Raw genomic sequence first — 21,528 nt, forward strand, 5'->3', positions numbered from 1 at the left:
GTGGAGCCGAAGGCAGTCGCTTAACCAACTGAGCCACCCAGGCGCCCTAAGGATTGCTATTCTTAAAAAGAGGTGAGGACCAGAATTAGTCTTCAGTTCTATGCTTGGACTTTATATCTTTTTTTTTTTTAGATTTTATTTATTTGAGAGAGAGAGAATGAGACAGAGAGAGAAAGAGCATGAGAGGGGGAAGAGTCAGAGGGAGAAGCAGACTCCCTGCTGAGTAGGGAGCCCGATGTGGGACTCGATCGCAGGACTCCAGGATCATGACCTGAGCTGAAGGCAGTCGCTTAACCAACTGAGCCACCTAGGCGCCCCTCTCCTCTGTATCTACGAAGAACTAGCATTTGTGTATCCCCTGAGCTTCCCTTATATGCCCCATTTAATTCACACAGGATCTACCTAAGCTTTTGCCTCAGGTTCTGGTTAAGATTCTCGTCCTCCAATAAGAACCAGAAATTACTCCAAAATGTTAACACACTGGGTTTTAGCCCTGATGTTTTAAAATTTAACAGAATCTCCCCAGAAGGCCAAATCCTATCTCTCTGTCCCAATTTCTGACTGATGCTTTAAGAGTGTGACTCTAGAGCCAGACTGGCTGGGCTAAAATTCTAACTCCTTTACTTATTAACTATATGATCTTAGGCAGGTTACTTAACCTCTCTGTCACTCAGTATTCTCACCTGAAAATGGCCATGATAATAATAGTATTACCTTATAGGGGTGTTATAAAGAATAATGAAAATGGGAATGGTAACATTATTACCTCACAGGAATGTCATGAAGACTAAAGGAGTCAATAAAAGTAAAGTACCTAGAATAGTGCTTCACATAGAGTAATTAAAAGATTAGCATTTATGCACCAATATGGGTAGTTTTCCACCTGGTCAGAAACTACTGCTGCATGTCCTCAACTTTCCAATAAGACCCTTTGATAATAGATGCCAACTCATATGTGACTGGAGTTTGCCTTTTTTTTTTTTTAAGATTTTATTTATTTGAGAGAGAGAGAGAAAGTGTGCATGAGAGAGAGCAAGAGCGGGGGTGGGGGGGCAAAAGGTGAGGGAGAATCAGGCTCCCCGCTGAGCACGGAGCCCCATGTGGGGCTCGATCCCAGGACCCCAAGATCATGACCTGAGCCGAAGGCAGTCACTTAACTGACTGAGCCACCCATGCGTCCCTGGAGTTTGCCTTTTGAATACCAATAAGGAACTGGCTGCCTGATTTGGGGTGAATACTTCTGCTGGGTTAGTTCCCCTAACATTGGTCCCATGGTTTCTGGTTTATTTTCCTTTCCCCACTGCTAGGGTCCCAGCAAATCTCATGGTTGAGAATCACAGGTCTTACAACATTTGCTCTTGGTCACATTACTGTTCTGCTCAAAAGTTTTCATTACCAAAATGAACTTTATAGATGAGCCCCTTTCAATACTCTTCAATATTTCAATACTTCCTATGAATCAGGTTACCACCCAGCTAGAGAATTCATCCATTTCCAATGAGTGACCTACTGCGCTTTAACTTAACCTACCTCATTCCGAGGCTTGGAATGCTCCTCTCATTTTTGCCTATCTAAATCTTACACTATAAAGCTCAATTCAAAAGTTACTACCTTCATAAAGCTTTTTCTGATCTCTTAAACAGGAAGTAATCTTTACATTTTAGCTGGAATGGTTCTTTTAACACTTATATTCCTTTTTCTTATCCCTAAGAAATCACTTATAAATCATATATCTTCACAATCAATTCATAAATCACATATGTTATTGTTTGTTGTTGCTACTATTGTCAGCTTGTGTACATTCATAGTACATAAATACAGTTATAGTCTCAAGGTACAAGTTTCACACAAAGGAGAAGCATTCAGAACAAGACCTCAGACTAACCTATACTAGATGGGGTATCACAAAGGATCTCAGAAGAGGAGTTGTAATTATTAAAAGAAGAGGACGATGGATATGATTACATTCTGTTTCACATACATACTGTCACATTCCCCACTCTCCTTTATACTCTCCTCTTTCTTGTGCCTTATTCATGCGTTAATACTACACATGGGCGTCTGTGTGTGCACACGTACACATACCCACACAGTGGCAGAGAATGCTAATTGCCCACCTAATACCCAGCTTCTCCTTCTTTCTCACTCACAAAATCTTGATTTCATTTGGAGGTGCAATGTACCCATCTAGAAGGTTACATTTCCTAGCCTTCTGAAGTAGTCTATTAGGAAAGGAAGTTCTATAAAGGAAACTGTCTCAGATGGGAGAAACTCTTTCACCTTCATATTTCTTCTCATTTGAACTGTAATGGCTGGAGCAGTAGCAACCATTATGTTATAAGCCATAACTGAAAGGCCAATAAAACTGTAGAGACCTTGGCCTCCACATTCTTGAACCAGATGAAACACTTCAGCTACCACTTTACAGATTTTCTGGAAAATAAGAAAAAAAACAAATCCTATGATTACTACAATAGCTCCATTTCCATGTATTTAGATGTATTTATAAAATTTTCCCAAAATATGATCACTCATACATAAAGCAATCTCAAATATTAAACATGTTCAAAACTTGGCCCTGAAACTTGGTCTGTCCTTACTGTTTGCTACTGTGTAAGTTCACGATACATCACCTACACAGTGGCTGAAAACAGACACCTTGTAATAATCCTTGACAATTCTTGCTTCTTTATGTCCCATTCTATAAGCAATCTTAAATGTTTCTTGAATTCTCCTAATTTGCTCTATTCCTACTACTGCTGCCCTGACTTTAGTCCTCACCTTTGTGGTCTCAACTTGTGAGAGTGTGTCTATGAGACTCCTTCTGTGTGTGCCTAAGTATAGGTTTATCATTTGCAGCCTACCCCTTATAGGACCATGACACCAAAGCCCTAGCTTGCCATGGTATACAAACAACCTTAGTGGCTTCAATGCTTCTATCATCTCTGTGGACTCCTACACTCTCCTACATGTTGGCCTGATAAATACTATGTATCTTTCCAGTATTTCAATGCTTTTCAGAAACAAAATTTAACTATCTATATTCAGTACTTTTAGTTGAATAGGGGCAAGTAGCATTCAGGTTATGTCCAGCCAGACATATTTTGTGATTTAGTTAAGTTTTGAGCTTATATTTGGTAGGTTTTAATCTACAGAAACTCCAAGGGCCTGAATTTGGGAAGTATTCCCTCATAGGATTTTCTGTATAGATCTGACTGAAAACTGTTTTGTCTCTTCAAGGTCATGGCTTAGTATGGACTTTCCAGGTTTAGCTCCCTGACTATGCAGGAGGCCCAATATTAGTCTCTAGATCCCACTGTGAGAAGCATTTGCCTCAGGACAACACTGTCTGCTACCTTATGGCTCCAGTTCCCTGCTCTGGTTTCAACTCCTCTTCTTTGTCTCTCCTTTTAACTTTTAGGTTTTGATTTTTCTTGAATCATAGAGATTTCCCTTATTTTTTGTGGACTCAGCAATGCTTAAAAAAATACATGTTCTAATTTAGCCAGGATCTAGCTGAACTGTAGGAGGGTTCCTCAGAAAAATCACATCCCCCACACTGCTAGAAATGGAAATCAAATACATGCTGTTTTGAAAAGAGAAACCATGCTTTGTTCCTCTACATCCCTCAAACTTCCAGTATTAAAAGACCATAGTAGGCCAAAAGATTTATTTAATAAAATACATATGTGTCAGAAAATATTGCCTTTACTGAAAAGACAGCAATTCTATGTATTGTTGCAATGATGGGAATAATTCACTCCTATTAACTTGACTAAGAAATTAGTCATACCTTTCTGTATGATACAATGCATGGTTTAATGCTGACACTAACCAGCTAATATTGTCTTAGGAGTTTTTAATACCATATACTGGATATCTGAAAGACCTCTAAATACAAGATAAGTTTATTTTTAAACAGTATGTTGCATTTTCAAATGATATGCTCAATATCTTTTCAACTTCCAGATGCCTTTCCCAGTGAAGTACCTCTAAACTTAAGCAATTATATCAATAGTTAATCCTCAAAGACAGTGAAGAGAGGATTATATAAGTATCTAGCTCCCTTAAAATTCCTACTGGTGACAAAAATAGAGAATCTACAATATGAGAGCTATCATGTGCCCTTGAAATAGTTCCATTTGATAGAGAAATGGCAGAACCAGCTTAAAAGATGCTACTAAAAGACTACCTACAGCCCTCCTCTGGTTAAAAATAAAACAAAGCAAAAGTAAGTGGAGGGATCAATAGGAGAATCACCTTAATACCCTGTAACACATTAAGGCTGGGGGTAAACATGAAGGTATACCGCAGGCTTTCAAAGGTTACACCATTCATGTGATCTGCAGATATGCAGTATTTGGAGTGCACTAACAATACTGGAAGACTGCCTGGCACTGGACTGGGGATGGGGTCGGGAAAGACCAAGCACCAATCTGTGTCCCCGACAAGAGGTGCTCCTAGTAGTGACTTCCTATTGAGGCCAGGGAAGAAGTTCTATAAAACTGCCTGATGTGACTCTCAGGGGCCTAGATCTTTCTCTACTCCTCCTGTACTCCTAAGCCTCTGCAGTGATCATATAAACTTAGAAGAAAAGTAAAATTACCTTTTGTCCCTCAGATTGGGCCTGAAGGATTCAGAGCACTAACACCAATTTCTGACAGTATACATAACAGGCAGATATAGAGATATTTCTGTTAGGCTGAACAAACGCATACAAATGACCACGTCCAAAGGCAAAAAAAAAAAAAAAAAAAAAAAAAGAAAGGTGATTTCCTGCCTTGTGCTCAGTTTTAAGAAAAAAACAAAACAACAACAAAAAACCACAATTTCCTAGGAAACCCCCTTAGAGATATGCTTCTCGTGCTTCATTGTTAAGAATTGTGTCTCATACCCATTCCTAAATAAATAAAATTATCATAATTAGTTGAGATTGAAAGTCACCTATTTCTGGGGCACCTGGCTGGCTCAGTTGAAAGAGCATGTGACTCCTGATCACAGGGTTGTGAGTTCGAGCCCCATGTTGGGTGTAGATATTACTTTAAAAAATAAAAAAGAAAGTCATCTATTTCTGAGGCTATAGAAGGGCACAATCTTCCTAAAGACTGATGCCTTAACAAAATTATAGTTCAGTTAGCAAGGAAGAAGAGATATGTGGATCTAGATAGGTAACTTTTCTAACTTTACAGGAAAAACAACCAAAAGAATTTCTCTTTCCAACTTCAAGAAGAAGTAATGTAAGTATTTCAAATTAATTATGACAATAATAATCAATATTAAAACAAAACACTGCAACAATTCAAGCTTGGGAAAATATATATGTTCTATAAAGCACTGCAATAAAACTGTTTCTGGTATTTCTTGTTCTCCTAGGAACTACTGGCTCATAATGTATAAATATTTAAAAGCAGTTTTTAAAACATATGGTATAACTTCAGTATTCATAATGACTCAGAGAGCTTTGAGGTATTTTTGAAAATTGACATTCATGGCAGACCACCTCTACGGTCTACCACAGCATACTGGGTAAACATATCATGTAAAACACATATTGTTTACATAGTACATATCATCATAAAAAGTTGCAGTGTACATACCAGACTTTTCTACTATACTATGTTGGACTATTAATAACTCAAATTTACATCCCAAGGGACTACCATGCCCCAATTCAAACTTAAAAACAGCTGTGCAAACAAAGCAAGGGTGAGGGGCAGGTGTATAAGATATGAAGGGAGAGACACATGACACACTTGACCATTCAGAGATATAATTCCATGGAACCCAAGTGCTAGATATATGACAGGAAATATGCTAACTTTGTGCATGCAAACCCCTTGCCCTGTAAGTTAGTTTAATATAATGATCAAACTGTATAGTGATGGATTTCTATTTTAGTAAGGAATAGAACAATATAGTATACACTGTATATACAAAACGAGACTATATCCATATTCTATCCAAATAGTTGCTGCAATATAGTCCATAACAAACTGCTATTGTCTGCCTTAACATACACACACACACCCCAAACACACACACCCCTTCTCTTCAACAAAGAAGCTATCAAAATTCTAGTAGTATTCATAATTATCTTGGATATTCTTTTGCTTGTCCTAGCTTTTTCCACTTGATTTTGTCTAGTTTCTAGCCCTTAAGTTTATTATGCATTTATTACATGGTATCCTGCCCTCTATGTTTAGTTTCCCCAGGTTTTATTCTGAGCTCCATATTTTAAGGACTTTTTTTGGGCTAATTACTCTAGCACTCCGCACCCTGGACTTTGATACACCCTCCTGGGCCTCTTTTGGGTTCAACCTTTGGTTTGGATCCGCAAACTGGCATGTGAATAGAGTCTCTAAGTCTGTGCACGGGAGAGGTTGAAATGACTATAAATAATATTGAATATATTTCTACAAATCATCTTTTCAAATTCTGTACGTGTTCTTATGGAACCATAATAAATATCTTGTTTTCAAACATGCTGTTCATCAGAATTACCTACAGAGGTTTTTAAAAATATTTATATTCAAGTGCTATTCCTGGAGATTATAATTCAGAAGGTCAGATGCAGGTCTCTGGCATCTATATAATGAAAGTGTCATATTTGATCCAGCTGGGCAGCCAGAATTGAAAAACATTGTTATAAAAATTGCAGGAGATGGTTCATATCTTCTTCCTTTTCCTATAGCCAAGATAAGGCAAGAAAATGGAGATAAAGGCGTGGGAAAGAGAAAAGGGAGTAAGTTACCTTTGCCATCTGGCTTTTGAGATGAGAAAATGTGGCAGTCCAAAGCTAGGCAAAACTGCAACACAAATGAAGGTTGCTTTTGTTACTCCTATCACTTATTTTTCTCCTATCTTTTGGCTTTCCACCTCTTTTCTTGACCTCTAAAGTATTTGAAGGTACTCGTGTTGTATATATCTCCACCTACTTCATCATAATACTCAGTTCTGTTGCTTTCTGCTTATTCTTTGCTTTCCTGACAAGCAAAACTCCCAACCTTCTGTTTGTTTCAGGTATGCATAAGGAAAACAAGCAGCACTAAGATACTAATACTTGCTTTTGTCAGTTAAGCCTAGTATTATCAGTTTACCTGATAATCTCAGTGATTCTCAGTTAAGATATTTTTGATAAGAAAACCTTTCCCTGAATTAATTCTGTCTGTAAGGAGGGAAAATGAGTCTGTAGCTGCCAGTCACTGTTGTTACAAACCTTCCCAACACTTTTTCTTATCTAAATCCTCTGACTAAAAATGTCCTATCCACTTAGTGAACAATGGCAACTTCCACTCTAGAGAAGGAAAGGATCCAAGACCAAAGCTCGAGATCTGTTAACTGAGAGACTTCCATTTCCGAAGTATGAAAATCTGTAGTTATTTGGTTTAACTAATTTTCCCAGAAGACCCAAAGATTATTCTATGATTAACTAGATACTAAGTAAATAAACTAAGAGAACCAAAGAGAGATTCTGAGGAAATGACTTATGGGTAAACTGAAATCACAAAATGGAGGAGTCATTCACTCTAAAAGCTGCCCCTTTCTACCCACTGAAATGACCATTAGGATTATCATTATCACTGCTGAGAAAGACATAAGGAAAAATAAGATGGGAAAAAAGACAAAGAGAAACAGTAACTATGGAAAGCAAAGAGAAGCAAATGTGATTTTGAACACTTATCACCCCAAGCCTTTGTTTACTGTCTGCAATACCCTTCCCACTTCTTCGTCTGATTAACTCCTACTGATCTTTTAAGTCACAGTGGGTTTTGCCACACTGGGAACATAACCTCAACGCCCCCACCCCCCCCCCCATCACAGACTAAGCTACATGTTATTCTGCTATAACACAAGTATAATATTCTGTCTTACAGCACTTACTACACTCTTTTGAACTAATGTCGGAGGATTAGGAAATGGAAACACTCTTTCCATATTTTGTGTTCTCCAAACTCTACAGTGAAATGACCATCTGTTCACTAAATTCTGGTTTACTGAAAGAAAAGTACCATTGTTTTCAGAAAATATAACTATTTAGGATTGAATAAATAAAAAATAGCATATGAGGGGCGCCTGGGTGGCTCAGCTGTTAAGCGTCTGCCTTCGGCTCAGGTCATGATCCCAGGGTCCTGGGATCGAGCCCCGCATTGGGCTCCCTGCTCCGCGGGGAGTCTGCTTCTCCCTCTCCCACTCCCCCTGCTTGTGTTTCCTCTTTCGCTGTGTCTCTGTGTCTCTGTCAAATAAATAAATAAAATCTTAAAAAAAAATAGCATATGAAACACCTTGGAATCCCTAAAAAGAATAAGGCAACACTGTACGTGCTGATATGGAAAGATCACAATACATTAAGTGAAAAAAGTAAGGAAATAAGAACTGTTTATCTTTTGGGTCCCTAAAATATAAGAATATGAAGTGTGTACATATGTGTATACATTTTCTTTTCTGGAAAATTAACAAGAAACCACAAATATGGGTTGGGAGACTTTATTTTCATTTTTAATATCTTTCTATATTATTTGAATTTTCTATTCTAAATGATTTTTTGCAAATTAAGTTACTAACAGGGACTATCGGGATCCTAGGATTAAGAGCTACTTTTTCATCCCTTGAGGGTGAAGATGATATTGCATATATTTTAATATCATCACTGCTTAGAACAGTATTGAACATAGCTGGCATTCAATGAATGTTGAACTGAACTGAACTCTGCTTGGCATCTATTTGAGTTTTTTACTTCTTTCCCAAAGTACAGACTTTTTATGAGCCCCTCCCCATCTCTCTTTATCAGACATAAAGTGTCAAGTTCCATTCCTTGAAAATAGTAGCTAGTCAAGAAATGTTCATTCAGTCATATTATCTCCTACCAGTATGACATGTAGCTGCCAGTGCAGTGACAGTGATTTTTTTTCTATTGCTAGTCACTTGTTCTTAATTATCTATTCAACACACATTATACAAATATTGATCTCCATGTATCATGTTTGAGACAATGTGCTTAGTTCTGAAGATACAAAAGTGAATAAAAACCAGTATCTACACTCTAAAGACTCATAAATAAATCAGATCTTTCCATGGCAGGAAAGAAGTGGGAGTGACTGAAGATGTAGATGCACCTATCTTCCCTCCCCTTCAGATTCTTCAAAGGCCTCTCCACTGAACATACCCTATGAAAAGATACTTTTCATTTTAGTTCAAATATATGGTCAATAAATACTTGTCAACAGTTTAATGCAATAATCTCTTAGAAGAGGTACTGGGGCACCTGGGTAGCTCAGTCGGTTGGGTGGCCAACTCTTGATTTCAGCTCAGGTCATGATCTTCGAGTCCTGGGACTGAGCCAGCATTGGGCTCCACACTCAGCAGAGAGTCTGCCTGAGGATTCTCTCTCCCCTCTCCCTCTGCCCCTCCCTTTGCTCACACATGCTTGTGTGCATGCTCTCTCTAAAATAAATAAATAAATCGTTAAAAAAAAATACCTAAAGGCTGTTATAAAATGGGTTGGCAAAGAAGTTCTCTTTGCCAATGATTGGCAAATCATTCTCTTAAATTTTTTTCTACTCTGGCAAGCAGCTTTTACCAAGCCCTTTAGGAACAGAATTAAAGAACTAGACATCAGATGAAAAATGTACCAATGGTACTTCCTGGTTGCCGTAAAATAATGACTCAGTTAAATCTGAATTTCTTTACATGTTCAACAAAAACCAGATAGATAATAAACAAAATTATTCATAAGCCACAACTACACTACAAATTTTGACTTAAATGTAAGTTAGTAAATAAACATCCTAAACTAGCAGAACCAGCTGAGAGGATCACTCCAGAGGAAGAATCAGGTGGAGAAATGTGTGTGACAGAGAATAGGGTACAAAGCCAATAAAGAGGATCCCATTCATGGTGGGAAATACTGAGGCTAGGTCTGAGACCTGATGATACAGAACAATGGCTGCAAAGGTCCAGCAGGACTAGAGATGGCAGTCCTAAGACAGCACTGCCTGAAGAGGGTAAGGAGGTCCTTTGGAAGGGGAAGGCATCTCGGGGGGCATGATGATGATAGAATGAAAGAGGGAAGAAGACAGCTGAAATTAAAGATCTTATACTGTAGGACAATACTTCTGAATTGAAGAATACACCAGGCATCTATACCTACCCCAAATGAGCCAATTATTAAAACAAAACAAAAACCCATTTAATTGTACCTATAGAACAGGAAGCTGTTGAACTAAGAACCAAACCTCCCCTACATAAAATCTTACCTTATTGCTGATGCAGGAAAACACTACTCATTTAATATTTTAAAAGCTATACAACTGTGATTGTATTGAAGGTCATTCTTCATTTCTTTTAGGAAAGATGTACAATAAGACTGTAAAATAATGTAAATATTTGTGTATATACTTTGGTATAAATACTTTTTTTCTATTTTAGGTTCACTTTTTTCCCCAAATTTTTACATTGAAAATTTTTGTACTCAAAGTTGGAAGTAATGGCATAACAAATATATATATTCTCCATGTAAATCAAACTGTTAACTTTTTGCCAATTTGCTTTCTCTCACTCGTGTATCTCCATATATTCCCAACTTTACTTTTGTGCACCTTGTCCTAAAAATTACTTTTTAAGACACATAAAGAATTCAAATTCAATGAACTTTTATCTCACAAAAATCTTTGTCGGTTTTAAGGACGACCTGTCTCATCCAGTCAAATTTCAGTAGAATTATACAATCATAATTTTTACTTCTTGAATATGGCTAAATGAAAAATAATTAAAATTTCATATTCATCTGGGTTTTAAAACTGAGAAGAGCATACAATACCATCTACATGCACACATCTTCCTGATGTAAAAATTCTTAGCAAGGGATGGTTGATGTTGATAAAGACTTCCTTATACCAATAGAAAAGAGAACTGCTAATGTTAATAGACTAAATAACCATCTAATCTGAACCAGTGGTTTTGAAAGCATACCTCATGGAGAGATAGAACATATAAAATGGATCAGACAGAGGAGTTTCAGAAGCTGCTCTGGATGAAGGGCTATGAGATGCTTCAAGTCCTACCAGAGTACTCTGTACTTTGTTCCTCAGGTACCTTCTCAGTCCAGGGAGTAGTCTGAATGCTATTTTGATGCAACTGCACAGTTATGCAGATTTTTAAAATCAGAGTATGTTGACTCTTCAAAATACAGTAAGGAAGTTTGGTGGGGTTTTTTTGAGAAATAGTAATATAGCTTACAAAACAGAGGCTTTAGAAATGAAAGCAAACTTTGCAACTATATATTCATCTCAAAATAATTTAGCTTTACTATTTAAGCAAATATGTATCATACAAGTATTTTTAAACAGAAGTTCTCTAAAATGTGCCACATAAAATTTTTAAGTATTTGCAGTTTTTAGCATTCATTAAGACCATTTTATGAACAAAGAAACTATAATAAAATACATAAGGTGATAGCACATCAACTTGCATTTGATGTAACATTAAAATTACAAGAATATTTAGATCAGGTATTCTCTCAAATGTTAATTCAAAATGTTATTGTCAACAATAAGAAAAAAGGAGAGACAGAAAACAGCCGTTATGCTCAAATAAATATAATTAAGAGATATGGGAAACTTTGTACCTTTATGTGGTTTTTCAAACTCTTCAGATAAGAGGTGGTAGCAACAACCCACACTGCAAACTCCCTTGATTTCAGACTTGGAAGTAAATATTCGCAGAGTATTTGGAGCAAGATCACCACAAGTATGTAGACCTACCATCAAACAATCCTTTGAAAATGAGAAGAAAAAATAAATTTTGGCAATTAGGAGGAAGCCTAAAAAAAATTTCAGGTGAAGATATTAAATGTTCACTGGAATACACAGAGCTTTTAAAAATGATCAAATTCTACCTAGAAAGTAGTATATGTTTTTTATTTTAAATTTCCTTTATAGGCAAAATGACTGTGATCTTTTATCACAACTAACATACTTTTGAATTGATTTTCTAATGTTTTTGGTTACTTATCCATTTGAATTTTCTCTGATCTCTTTTACAACTAATATTTGCTTAATAACTAGCCAAATTAAAGACTGGACAATCAAATGAAGCACGTATTACTAGAACAAACTTGTGATTTGAGATACATTTACAGCTTCTAGTCAATATTTTTATTTACCTCTTCACAAACTGCCTACCGAAACTTATAAAACACTGCCATAAAGAATAAGTGGTGCTAAGTTGGCATTTCTACTCCAACACCAAAAAAGTATAGTTTATTCATTACATCAAATATAGCAATATTAAATTCAATAAAAAAAATTTTTTTAATGTACACACATACAGAATGGGCACACACATACATTCACAGATCTTAATCAATATACCAAGTTTGTTTTAACTCTTCAGTGTCTTAACTTCCTCATCTGTAAAATGAGGATAATAGTACCTATCTCAATGGGCTGTTGTAAAATTTAAGTAAGCTAATACTGGTAAATGACTTAGTACAACCTCTGGCACACAATAAAATTCAGTACATGTTTTCTATTCTTATTATCATCATCATGTTATTATAAATTCAAAATAACAGACATGTTAAGTTGTGAGTAAAGTATATTTTTATAACTATCTTCAGAACAAATGCAATTATTTTATTTAAGTTATTCTACTAAAAATGTTTTTTTACGCCATGTATTCTAGACCTTAAGCAAAGCTTAAGTCTAAACTTTCTAAACAAAAAAAATGTACCTGTAAGTAGCTTTGACCTGATAGAACATTCAGTTGCTTCAACCGCCACTGTCCTCAAAGTTTTTGGAGGGTTGTGCAACTATCTTGTTTTCTCAATGACTAGACAGTTTGGGTAGGTTTTATTTAGATGTTACAACATTGTAAGTAGAAAGGAATTTAGAGAGGGAGGGTCTATTACTAATTAGAGGTTGAACAACAGAGGCATAAATCTCTCTCTTTAAACTTAGCTTAGCTCTCCCTAAAGATATTACAAGAAAATTTAATCTCATTCTTTATTATATTCATCATATACTATTAGTTAATAACATTATCAGGTGTCAGACAAAAATATGCAATCACTATTTTATCCTAATAGTAAAATATTTAAATATTGTATATGTGTGTTACGGGGAGGGGAGGGAAGGTATTGGTTAATTTGGGTTATTAAACTGCTAATTCACTATAGAACTCAAGAAACATTCTTCTAGCTAATCTTATATTAGATTCTTATAATAGTTTGCATATAGCCTCTGTTCATATTTCTTGGCCCGTTAGATTAATGTAATCAAAAAGATAAAGTTAAGTAAGCTACTATTAATATTTAATTCCATGTCTTAGAGCATTTTTATAAATTAAATTAAGGAATTCAAAAGTGAAATCACCTCCAGATCTTTAATAATATCATGTAGTTCTGAATCAGCAGTGATAAAAGATGTTAAAGGTGAATATATATTTGATTCATTTGACTTTGATGTCAGTTTTCTTCTCTCTTTATTTGCTTCAGACATTTTTCTCTTAGGTGTTTGGAATGAAGCAGGTTCTATGGCATTAATAGGCAAAAGGTCTATAAGAGCAAAGGCATTTTCAAAACACAAGTTTTCTTCTCGATGTGAATACACATGTAGGTTTTCCATTTGTGTTCTAATGTTAGAAATTAGAGAATCCGAAAAATCTGGCAAAAAACCTGAGGCAGACATCTTTTCTTGATTTGCAGGACTGTTGTTACATATTCCCTCAATATCTACTTTATACTTAATTTCATTCTGCACTTTCCTTTCTTTTGCCATTTTTAATGCCAGTCCATTGACATCCAATTTTGACCGAGTATGGTAGACTTTCCAATGTTTCTTCAATTTCCTGTTTCTCTCCTCAGCTCCATGAGTATTGGTATTTGATGAATCAATTCCATAAACTTTTAAGCCATACTTCAAGGACAAAAAAGAGCTTAGGTAGCCTTTTCCAGAACCCAGGTCAATTACCTAAAGAAAAACAGAATGAAATAAAGGATTTTAGTCAGATGAGAACAGAAAGCATTCTCAATATCTTTTTACAAAGCAAGTAAAGGGCGCCTGGGTGGCTCAGTTGGTTGGGCAGCTGCCTTCGGCTCAGGTCATGATCCTGGAGTCCCGGGATCGAGTCCCGCATCCGGCTCCCTGCTCAGCGAGGAGCCTGCTTCTCCCCCTGACCCCCCCCTCTCATGTGCTCTCTCTCATTCTCGCTCTCTCAAATAAATAAATAAAATCTTTAAAATAAATAAATAAATAAATAAATAAAAAATAAAAAGCAAGTAAAGAAATGGTTGTGTAATTTATACAACCTGTTATGTTTGTTTTTTAATTTTTTTTTTTTTTTTTTTTTTAAAGATTTTATTTATTTATTTGACACAGAGAGAGAGAGGAATCACAAGCAGGCAGAGTGGCAGGGAGTGGCAGAGAGAGAAGCAAGCTTCCCGCGGAGCAGGGAGCCCGATGTGGGACTCGATCCCAGGACTCCGGGATCGTGACCTGAGCCGAAGGCAGACGCTTAACGACTGAGCCACCCAGGCGCCCCTGTTTTTTAATTTTTGATTCCTACTAAAAACCAACCATTTTCATCATTTTTATTTGACATTTAAAGGAGGTTCTAGACATTATAATGAGTCAAGGAATAGACGTAAAAGATATAAATATGGGAAATAAAACTGTCTTTCTTCATAGATGACATGACTGCATCTGTAGAAAATCTAAAGGAATACACAAAACTAACAACTAGCAAGTCAATTTAGCAATGTGTCAGGATACGGGATCATTAGAAATTCATAATGAACCAACAGAACATATACAATACAGTAGCAAAGAACAATTAGAAAATAAAATTTAAAACCAACTGAATTAAAATAGCAAAAAAATATAATATCTAGGAATAAATTTAGTGAAGGTTCTGCAAGGCCTATTCACTGAAAACTTTAAGCAGAGAAAAAATTTAAAAGATCTAAATAAAGATACACCATGTTCACGAAATGGCACAGACTTAAAATGAAGATGTCAACCCCCCAAAATGACTTGCAGATTCAACACAATCCTAATCAAAACCCCAGCAGGGTTTCTTAAAAAATTGACAACTAGATATTATAGTTTATATGAAAAGGCAGAGTACCTAGAATAACCAAAACAATTTTGAAAAAGAATAAGGTTGGAAGATTTATCCTGATTCAGGAATTAATATAAAACTACACTAATCAAAAACAGCATAGTGCTTTAATCAAAACAGATAAATAAATCAATAGAAAAGAACAGCATACAGAAATAGACCCAAACTTATATAATCAACTGATTTTTGACAAAATAGCTAAGGTAATCCAATAGAGAAGATAATCTTTTCAACAAATGGTGCTAGTATAATGGATGTCTGTCCAGGGAAGAAAGTGAACTTTACCTATCACACAGCAAACACAAAACTTAATTAAAAGTGTATGGACACTGGGGAGGGTATGTGCTATGGTGAGCGCCGTGAATTGTGTAAGACTGATGAATCACAGACCTGTACCTCTGAAACAAATAATACATTATATGTTTAAAAGAAAAAAAAAAGAAGAAGATAGTAGGAAGGGAAAAAGGGGGGGGGGGGAATCGGAGGAGGAGATGAACCATGAGAGACTGGGAGACGAACCATGAGAGACTATGGACTCTGACAAACAAACTGAGGGTTTTAGAGGGAAGGGGGAAAGGGGGATGGGTTAGTCCTGTGATGGGTATTAAGCAGGGCACATATTGCATGGAGCACTGGGTGTTATATGAAAACAATGAATCATGGAACACTACATCAAAAACTAATGATGTAATGTATGGTGACTAACATAACATAATAAAATTATAAAAAATTATAAAAAATTATAAAAAAAAGTATATCACAAATCTAAATGTGATAGTAAAAACTATTAAATTCTGGAAGAAAGCATGAGAACATTTTTGTGACACTGAGGGGGCAAAGATTCCTTATGCAGGACATAAAAAGTATTTGCTTTTACAAAAGAACTAACTGAAAAAACAGACTTCATTAAAATTAAAAATTTTGCTATTAAAAATACATAGTTAAAAAAAGAAATATTTGCAAAACATATATCTGACCAATGGTTTGTATCCAGAATATACAAAGAACTCTTACAACTCAAAAATAAGCAAACAACTTAACAATTGGCAAAATATTTAAATGCACACTTCACAAAAGAAGATATACAAATGGGCAATATGAAAAGATGCCCGACATCACTAGTCATCAGGGAAATGCAAATTAAAATCATAATGAGATACACACAAATGTAAAGTGGTACAGGCACTGCGAAAAACACTGGTAGCTTATCATAAAGTTAAAACGTACACCTATTATGTGACCTACAAATCCCAATTCAGGCTCTTTGCCAAAGATAAATGAAAACATGTTCACACAAAGTCTTATATGTGAATATTCACAGCAGCTAAAAAAAAATGGTAACATCGCAAATGTCCATCAACTTGTAAATGGCAAAACAAATTGTAGTATATCTATACCATGTCATAAAGAAAAACAAAGAGTAAATACAACATTGATGACTCTCAAAAGTTATGTGCTGAAGGAAACAATTCAAACACAAAAGTCCTCATCCTATTTGATTCCACCTATATGACGTTCTAGGAAATTCAAAACTACGGGTATTGTGTAAGACTGATGAATCACAGACCTGTACCCCGAAACAAATAATACATTATATGTTAATTTAAAAATATATATATATAAAGGGCAAAAAAAAAAAGAAAATTCAAAACTACAAGTAGGTCAGGGGTGCCCAGCTAGTTCAGTTGGGAGAGCATATGACTCTTGATCTCAGGGTCATGAGTTTGCCCCATGCTGGGAGAGGAGTTTACTTCAAAACAAAACAACAACTACAAGCAGGTCAGTAGTTACCTGAGAGTAGAGAAAGAAATACCTTGTGGAAGGGCATGAGGAAACTTTTTATGATGGCAAATATTTTTGATTATGGTGGTGGTTACACAACTGTACACACCAAGTTCATCTACATGTACACCTAGAATTGGTGAATATGTAAATTATACCTCAATAAAACTAAAAATAAGAAAATTAAGTATTACCGAGATTGTTACTCTACTGCCATGTCATTTCGAAAGTAAGAAATAAATAATTACAGGAATACTATCATAAGAAATCAGTATCTAATTTTATGTCTATCCTAAAATCCGTTAAACGCTGATAAGTATGAGCCACTCCAGGAAACATTCTCATATCTGAAGTAATTCCATTAATTAAATCCTCAAAAATTTTAGGGTCTTGTAATTCAGGCAGTTCATAGGTAAGACTCCAATAAATAATTCCCATAAATAAGCTTACAAAGAAGTCCCTCTGCCCTTTTTTATGTTCATCTCTGGGCTAGGTATTATGAAAAATACAGAAGCATTATATATCTTGATTTTAAGGAATTACAGTCTAACTGAAGATACCATACCTATACTCATGAATACAAGGGCTATATAGCAGAAACTATCAGTCAGTTCTCTCCTATCTGAATCTCCAGAGAAAGCAAAGCTCTCTATTCCTTTCCTTCTATGAAACACACTTACTGATGCTGATGACAACCTTAAAGTTAGCAACCAGTGGGTTGCTTACAAGCATCAGTACATTTGTTCCTATCAGTGTAAATGTTTTCTTACCAAGAGGTAATTGAGTTTGTTCCTATATCTGATTATGGCAATTCCACTTGTGAGTCAAGAATATCCCGGCTGCAAGTAACAGAACATCAAGTTTTGAATAATGAAGAAAACCCACCCCACTTAAGAAATCCGGCAGTACAGTGGCTGAACCACTCAAAGGCTCAACCACAAACAGCCTTGTGGGCATCTTATTTGTAATTTCTCTGGTTGTAAGATGGCTGTAGAAACTCTAAGAATCATGTCTTCACAGTATTATATATAAAAACCTTTTCAGTAATGGGCGAATTCTCCTAGGAAATCTATCAGTTGACTTACACTCCTATTTTATTGATCCAAGTTGACTTTTATCCCCCCTCCAGATTTGTCTAATTTAGTAGCATATGTAGTATCAGCAACACAATGAAAACTTCTATGCAATTAAGTAACATAAGCCATACAACATTTTGCCTTCAAACTATCTGATCTGAAGAGCAAAATCTCCACCATCCTGATCTCCTATTATCCTTTACTCACAGCAGTCTTTTCCTTCCTAATCATTTTATGGGTTTGAGAATAAAGGATCTTCCAGTCCAATGCCTGGTGGGAGGTATCTTCCTAGTCTCCTAATTCTGTTTAGGAGACTTCCCCACAGAAACATTGTTACACATACTGGGGACATTTCTTAACACTATTAGTACAGTAATACACTTCATACAGAAGAGTTACATATTGGGGCGCCTGGGTGGCTCAGTTGGTTAAGCGACTGCCTTCGGCTCAGGTCATGATCCTGGGGTCCTGGGATCGAGCCCCGCATCAGGTTCCCTGCTCAGCCGGAAGCCTGCTTCTCCCTCTCCCACTCCCTCTACTTGTGTTTCCCCTCACGCTCTATTAAATAAATAAATAAAATCTTTAAGAAAAAAAAAAGAAGAGTTACGTATTTTTTTGAATCTGCCTTTTTTAATAAAAATTGTATTTAAGGTATACAACATGATGTTTTGATATACATAGTGAAATGACTACTACAGGCAAGCTAATTAACATAGCCATCCCTTCACACAGTTACATCTTTTTTGTTTTGTTTTGTTTTTAAATAAGGAGGTTCATAGTATCTTTTTTTATTAGTTGCAGAGATAGAATTTAGTGATTCATCAGTTGCATATAACACCCAGTGCTCATGACATTAAGTGCCCTCCTTACTGCCCATCTCCCAATTATCCCTCCCCCCGCCTCCAGCAACCCTCAGTTTGTTTCCTTGAGTTCAGCATCTAGAAGAGTTATATTTTGTTATCTGACCTAGAGATCTAATTACCATTCTAGGCTAATGACTTTCAAATTTGTAATTCTAGTATGAAATTCTCCCATGAACTTCATACTCATATAACCAACAGTCTACTAAACATTTCTAGTTCAATATCTAATAAGAATCTCAAATTTAATGTGTTCAAAACTAAGTTCTTGATATTCTCTGTAAAACCTGCCTTTCCCATAATATTCTCCATCATAGTTAATGATATCTCCATACTTATCTCCAGGTGGAAATTACGACTCCTTTCTTTCTCTCATACCCTATGTGTGAAATGTGAGCAAATCCATAATCTTAGCAACTGCACCCTAAGCCTGCCTTACTGCAACAACCTCCTCAATAGTCTCTCTGCTTCTCTCCCTCAAGTCTATACTCAGGAGAACAAAACAAGTCTGATCATACCACTCCTCTTAGCAAAATCTCTCATCAACTCTTTAATCTTATCTCTTCCTTACTAACCTCTTTTGTTATTGGGATTTATGCCTTAACTCTGAAAACTCTTCACATGCTCAGGTAGGAGCCAATTTCTGAAAAGAACCAGCTTGAATGTCTACAAAGACTATGGTTAAAAAAGGCAAAGACAGTGAAAATATCTGCTTTGTCACAGTTCTCAACACAGCAACCAGAGTGATCCAGTGTGTCCAACGGTTTCTCATCTCTTTCAGGATAAAAGCCCAAAATATCACAATGGCCTCTAACACTCTACAACTTTATGACCGGCCTTCTACCACTCCAACCGCAGCTCCTACTGCTTTGCCCTTGCTCTCTCCAATGGAGCTGATCCGGCTTTCACGCTGTTTCAAGAACACACCAGACATACTCCTACTCTAGGTCCACTGAGCATGTTATCCCTTCTATCTGAAAAGTTTTTTGTCCAGATATTTTAATGGGTAACTCTCTTACCTCCTGAAGGAGGCCTTAATTCAAATGAGTTTAAAACGAGTTCTTAGTTGTTCCTCCCTTTCTTAGCAACAGCTTTAATCTCCCATCTCTGAATTAGCTACTTCCTTTGCTTTTTATTTTTTCTCTTTAAAGTATACCAACACACACCAAAAAATATACTTATAATCACTTTATTATCTATCTTTCCCCATTAGAATATAAATGCCATGGGGCAAAGATATCATTAGTTTTGTTCATTACTGCATCCTCAGTATCTGTAATAGTATGTGACACATGGTAGGAGCTAATGAAGTATCTGTTAAATGGATGCATGCATGCAGGTATGAATGAATGAACATATTTTGGAAATAAAAATTAAGAAGCCTTGGTAATGTGAGTGAGAGAGGCAAAGGTTTTTGGCATGTAGGAAGCAATGTAGCTGGGGCAAAAATGAATTCTGTTTTGTTTTCTTTGGTGTCTATGGTCACTAGTAAAGTTAGGTATTTCAGAATCTGGGTTTCCATCTATCCCCATGAAATCTGTGTTTACTAAATCTGCATTTTAAAAGTAAAAGTTGTACACATATAATAGACCTTAAACTTTACTATTGTGAGATTCAAATACTGCTATAAAGTGATTTCAAGAGAAAGACTTTAAGTCTTTAATATAGGTTATTTCATTCCCTAAGAACAAGCCTCAGTGCTATAATAAAGTCCCCCGAAAGCAGGTCTGACATGATACATTAAAGTATTTCAAAATTTCTATGCACTTTAGAAATAAAATAATCTGCTGTGTGAATTTAAAGTTATTTATTACGTAATGTTTCATATAAATAAAGAATAAATGTAGTCTAAATGTAAAGTTATGAAGCACAATAATAATAAATAGCACTTATCTTAGTTTGGGTTATCACAGAGCACATTCTACAGCAAAGATTTAAGTATAAGCAAATTATTTGGGAGGGAAGTAGAAAACTGAAAAGGAGAAAGGAAGGCAGCCCAATAAAATCTGTGCTATTAAGAAAGATACCACTTGGGAGCTAGTGTACAACACATACCTCAGAATCATCCTACCTGAAATGGCTACATCAACTTTCATCAACAGCCAATTCAAGGCTGTTCAAAGGGAAGAATTAATTCCCAGAACCTATATACAAGTAGTACTTTACTTTGGCAGCCAGAGAAAACCCACAGGGGAAAATGCAGATATTGCCAGGTAGAAGGCAGGCTGGCACACCATGAAATGTCTGAGAATATTTGGGTTAGGCATCCAATAGTATCTGCTATAACAGTGAACCTACCAGCCATCCTACGAATGAAAATGTATTTCCACTGCACATAACTATGTTTTCCTTCCATATCTCATCTCACTGCTTCCTAGGCCAGAAGTAACAACTATTCTCAAATTATGATTCCCTTGCTTCTTTAATAGCTGTTTTGCATGCATTTTTTGCATTAAGAATATACCATTATTTTGCTTAAAAGCTTTAAAAAAATGGTACCATAAAATATGTAGTCTTCTGTACACTTTAATTTTCCACTCAATTTTATGTTTCTAATATCCATCCATGTAATATGTATGGCAGTAGTTTATTACTGTGTAATTGCCCCTTTTACTCCAGCTGAGTATCACTGCCATGGTAAGCCTGTTACTGATCCACGTAGGTACCACTAGGTATGATACGTTAAAGAAAAG

The 21,528-nt window shown here is 35.9% G+C and overlaps 1 protein-coding gene across 8 annotated transcripts in view; it reads right to left on the bottom strand.

Moving 5' to 3' along the window:
• The window catches only part of METTL25 (methyltransferase like 25), a 165,144-nt gene that overhangs the window by 119,400 nt on the left and 24,216 nt on the right, over window positions 1-21,528 (bottom strand). For all 8 annotated transcript variants that reach the window (XM_032393774.1, XM_032393775.1, XM_032393779.1 and 5 more), the window contains exons 4-5: window positions 13,371-13,967; window positions 11,624-11,771 (exon numbers count right to left, since the gene is read on the bottom strand). In XM_032393774.1, the coding sequence (XP_032249665.1) occupies window positions 11,624-11,771; window positions 13,371-13,967 (745 nt within the window). The remainder of the gene's footprint in view (window positions 1-11,623; window positions 11,772-13,370; window positions 13,968-21,528) is intronic.

The sequence above is a fragment of the Phoca vitulina genome, unplaced genomic scaffold (assembly GCF_004348235.1).
Source record: "Phoca vitulina isolate PV1807 unplaced genomic scaffold, GSC_HSeal_1.0 scaffold76, whole genome shotgun sequence".
NCBI lineage: Eukaryota > Metazoa > Chordata > Mammalia > Carnivora > Phocidae > Phoca > Phoca vitulina.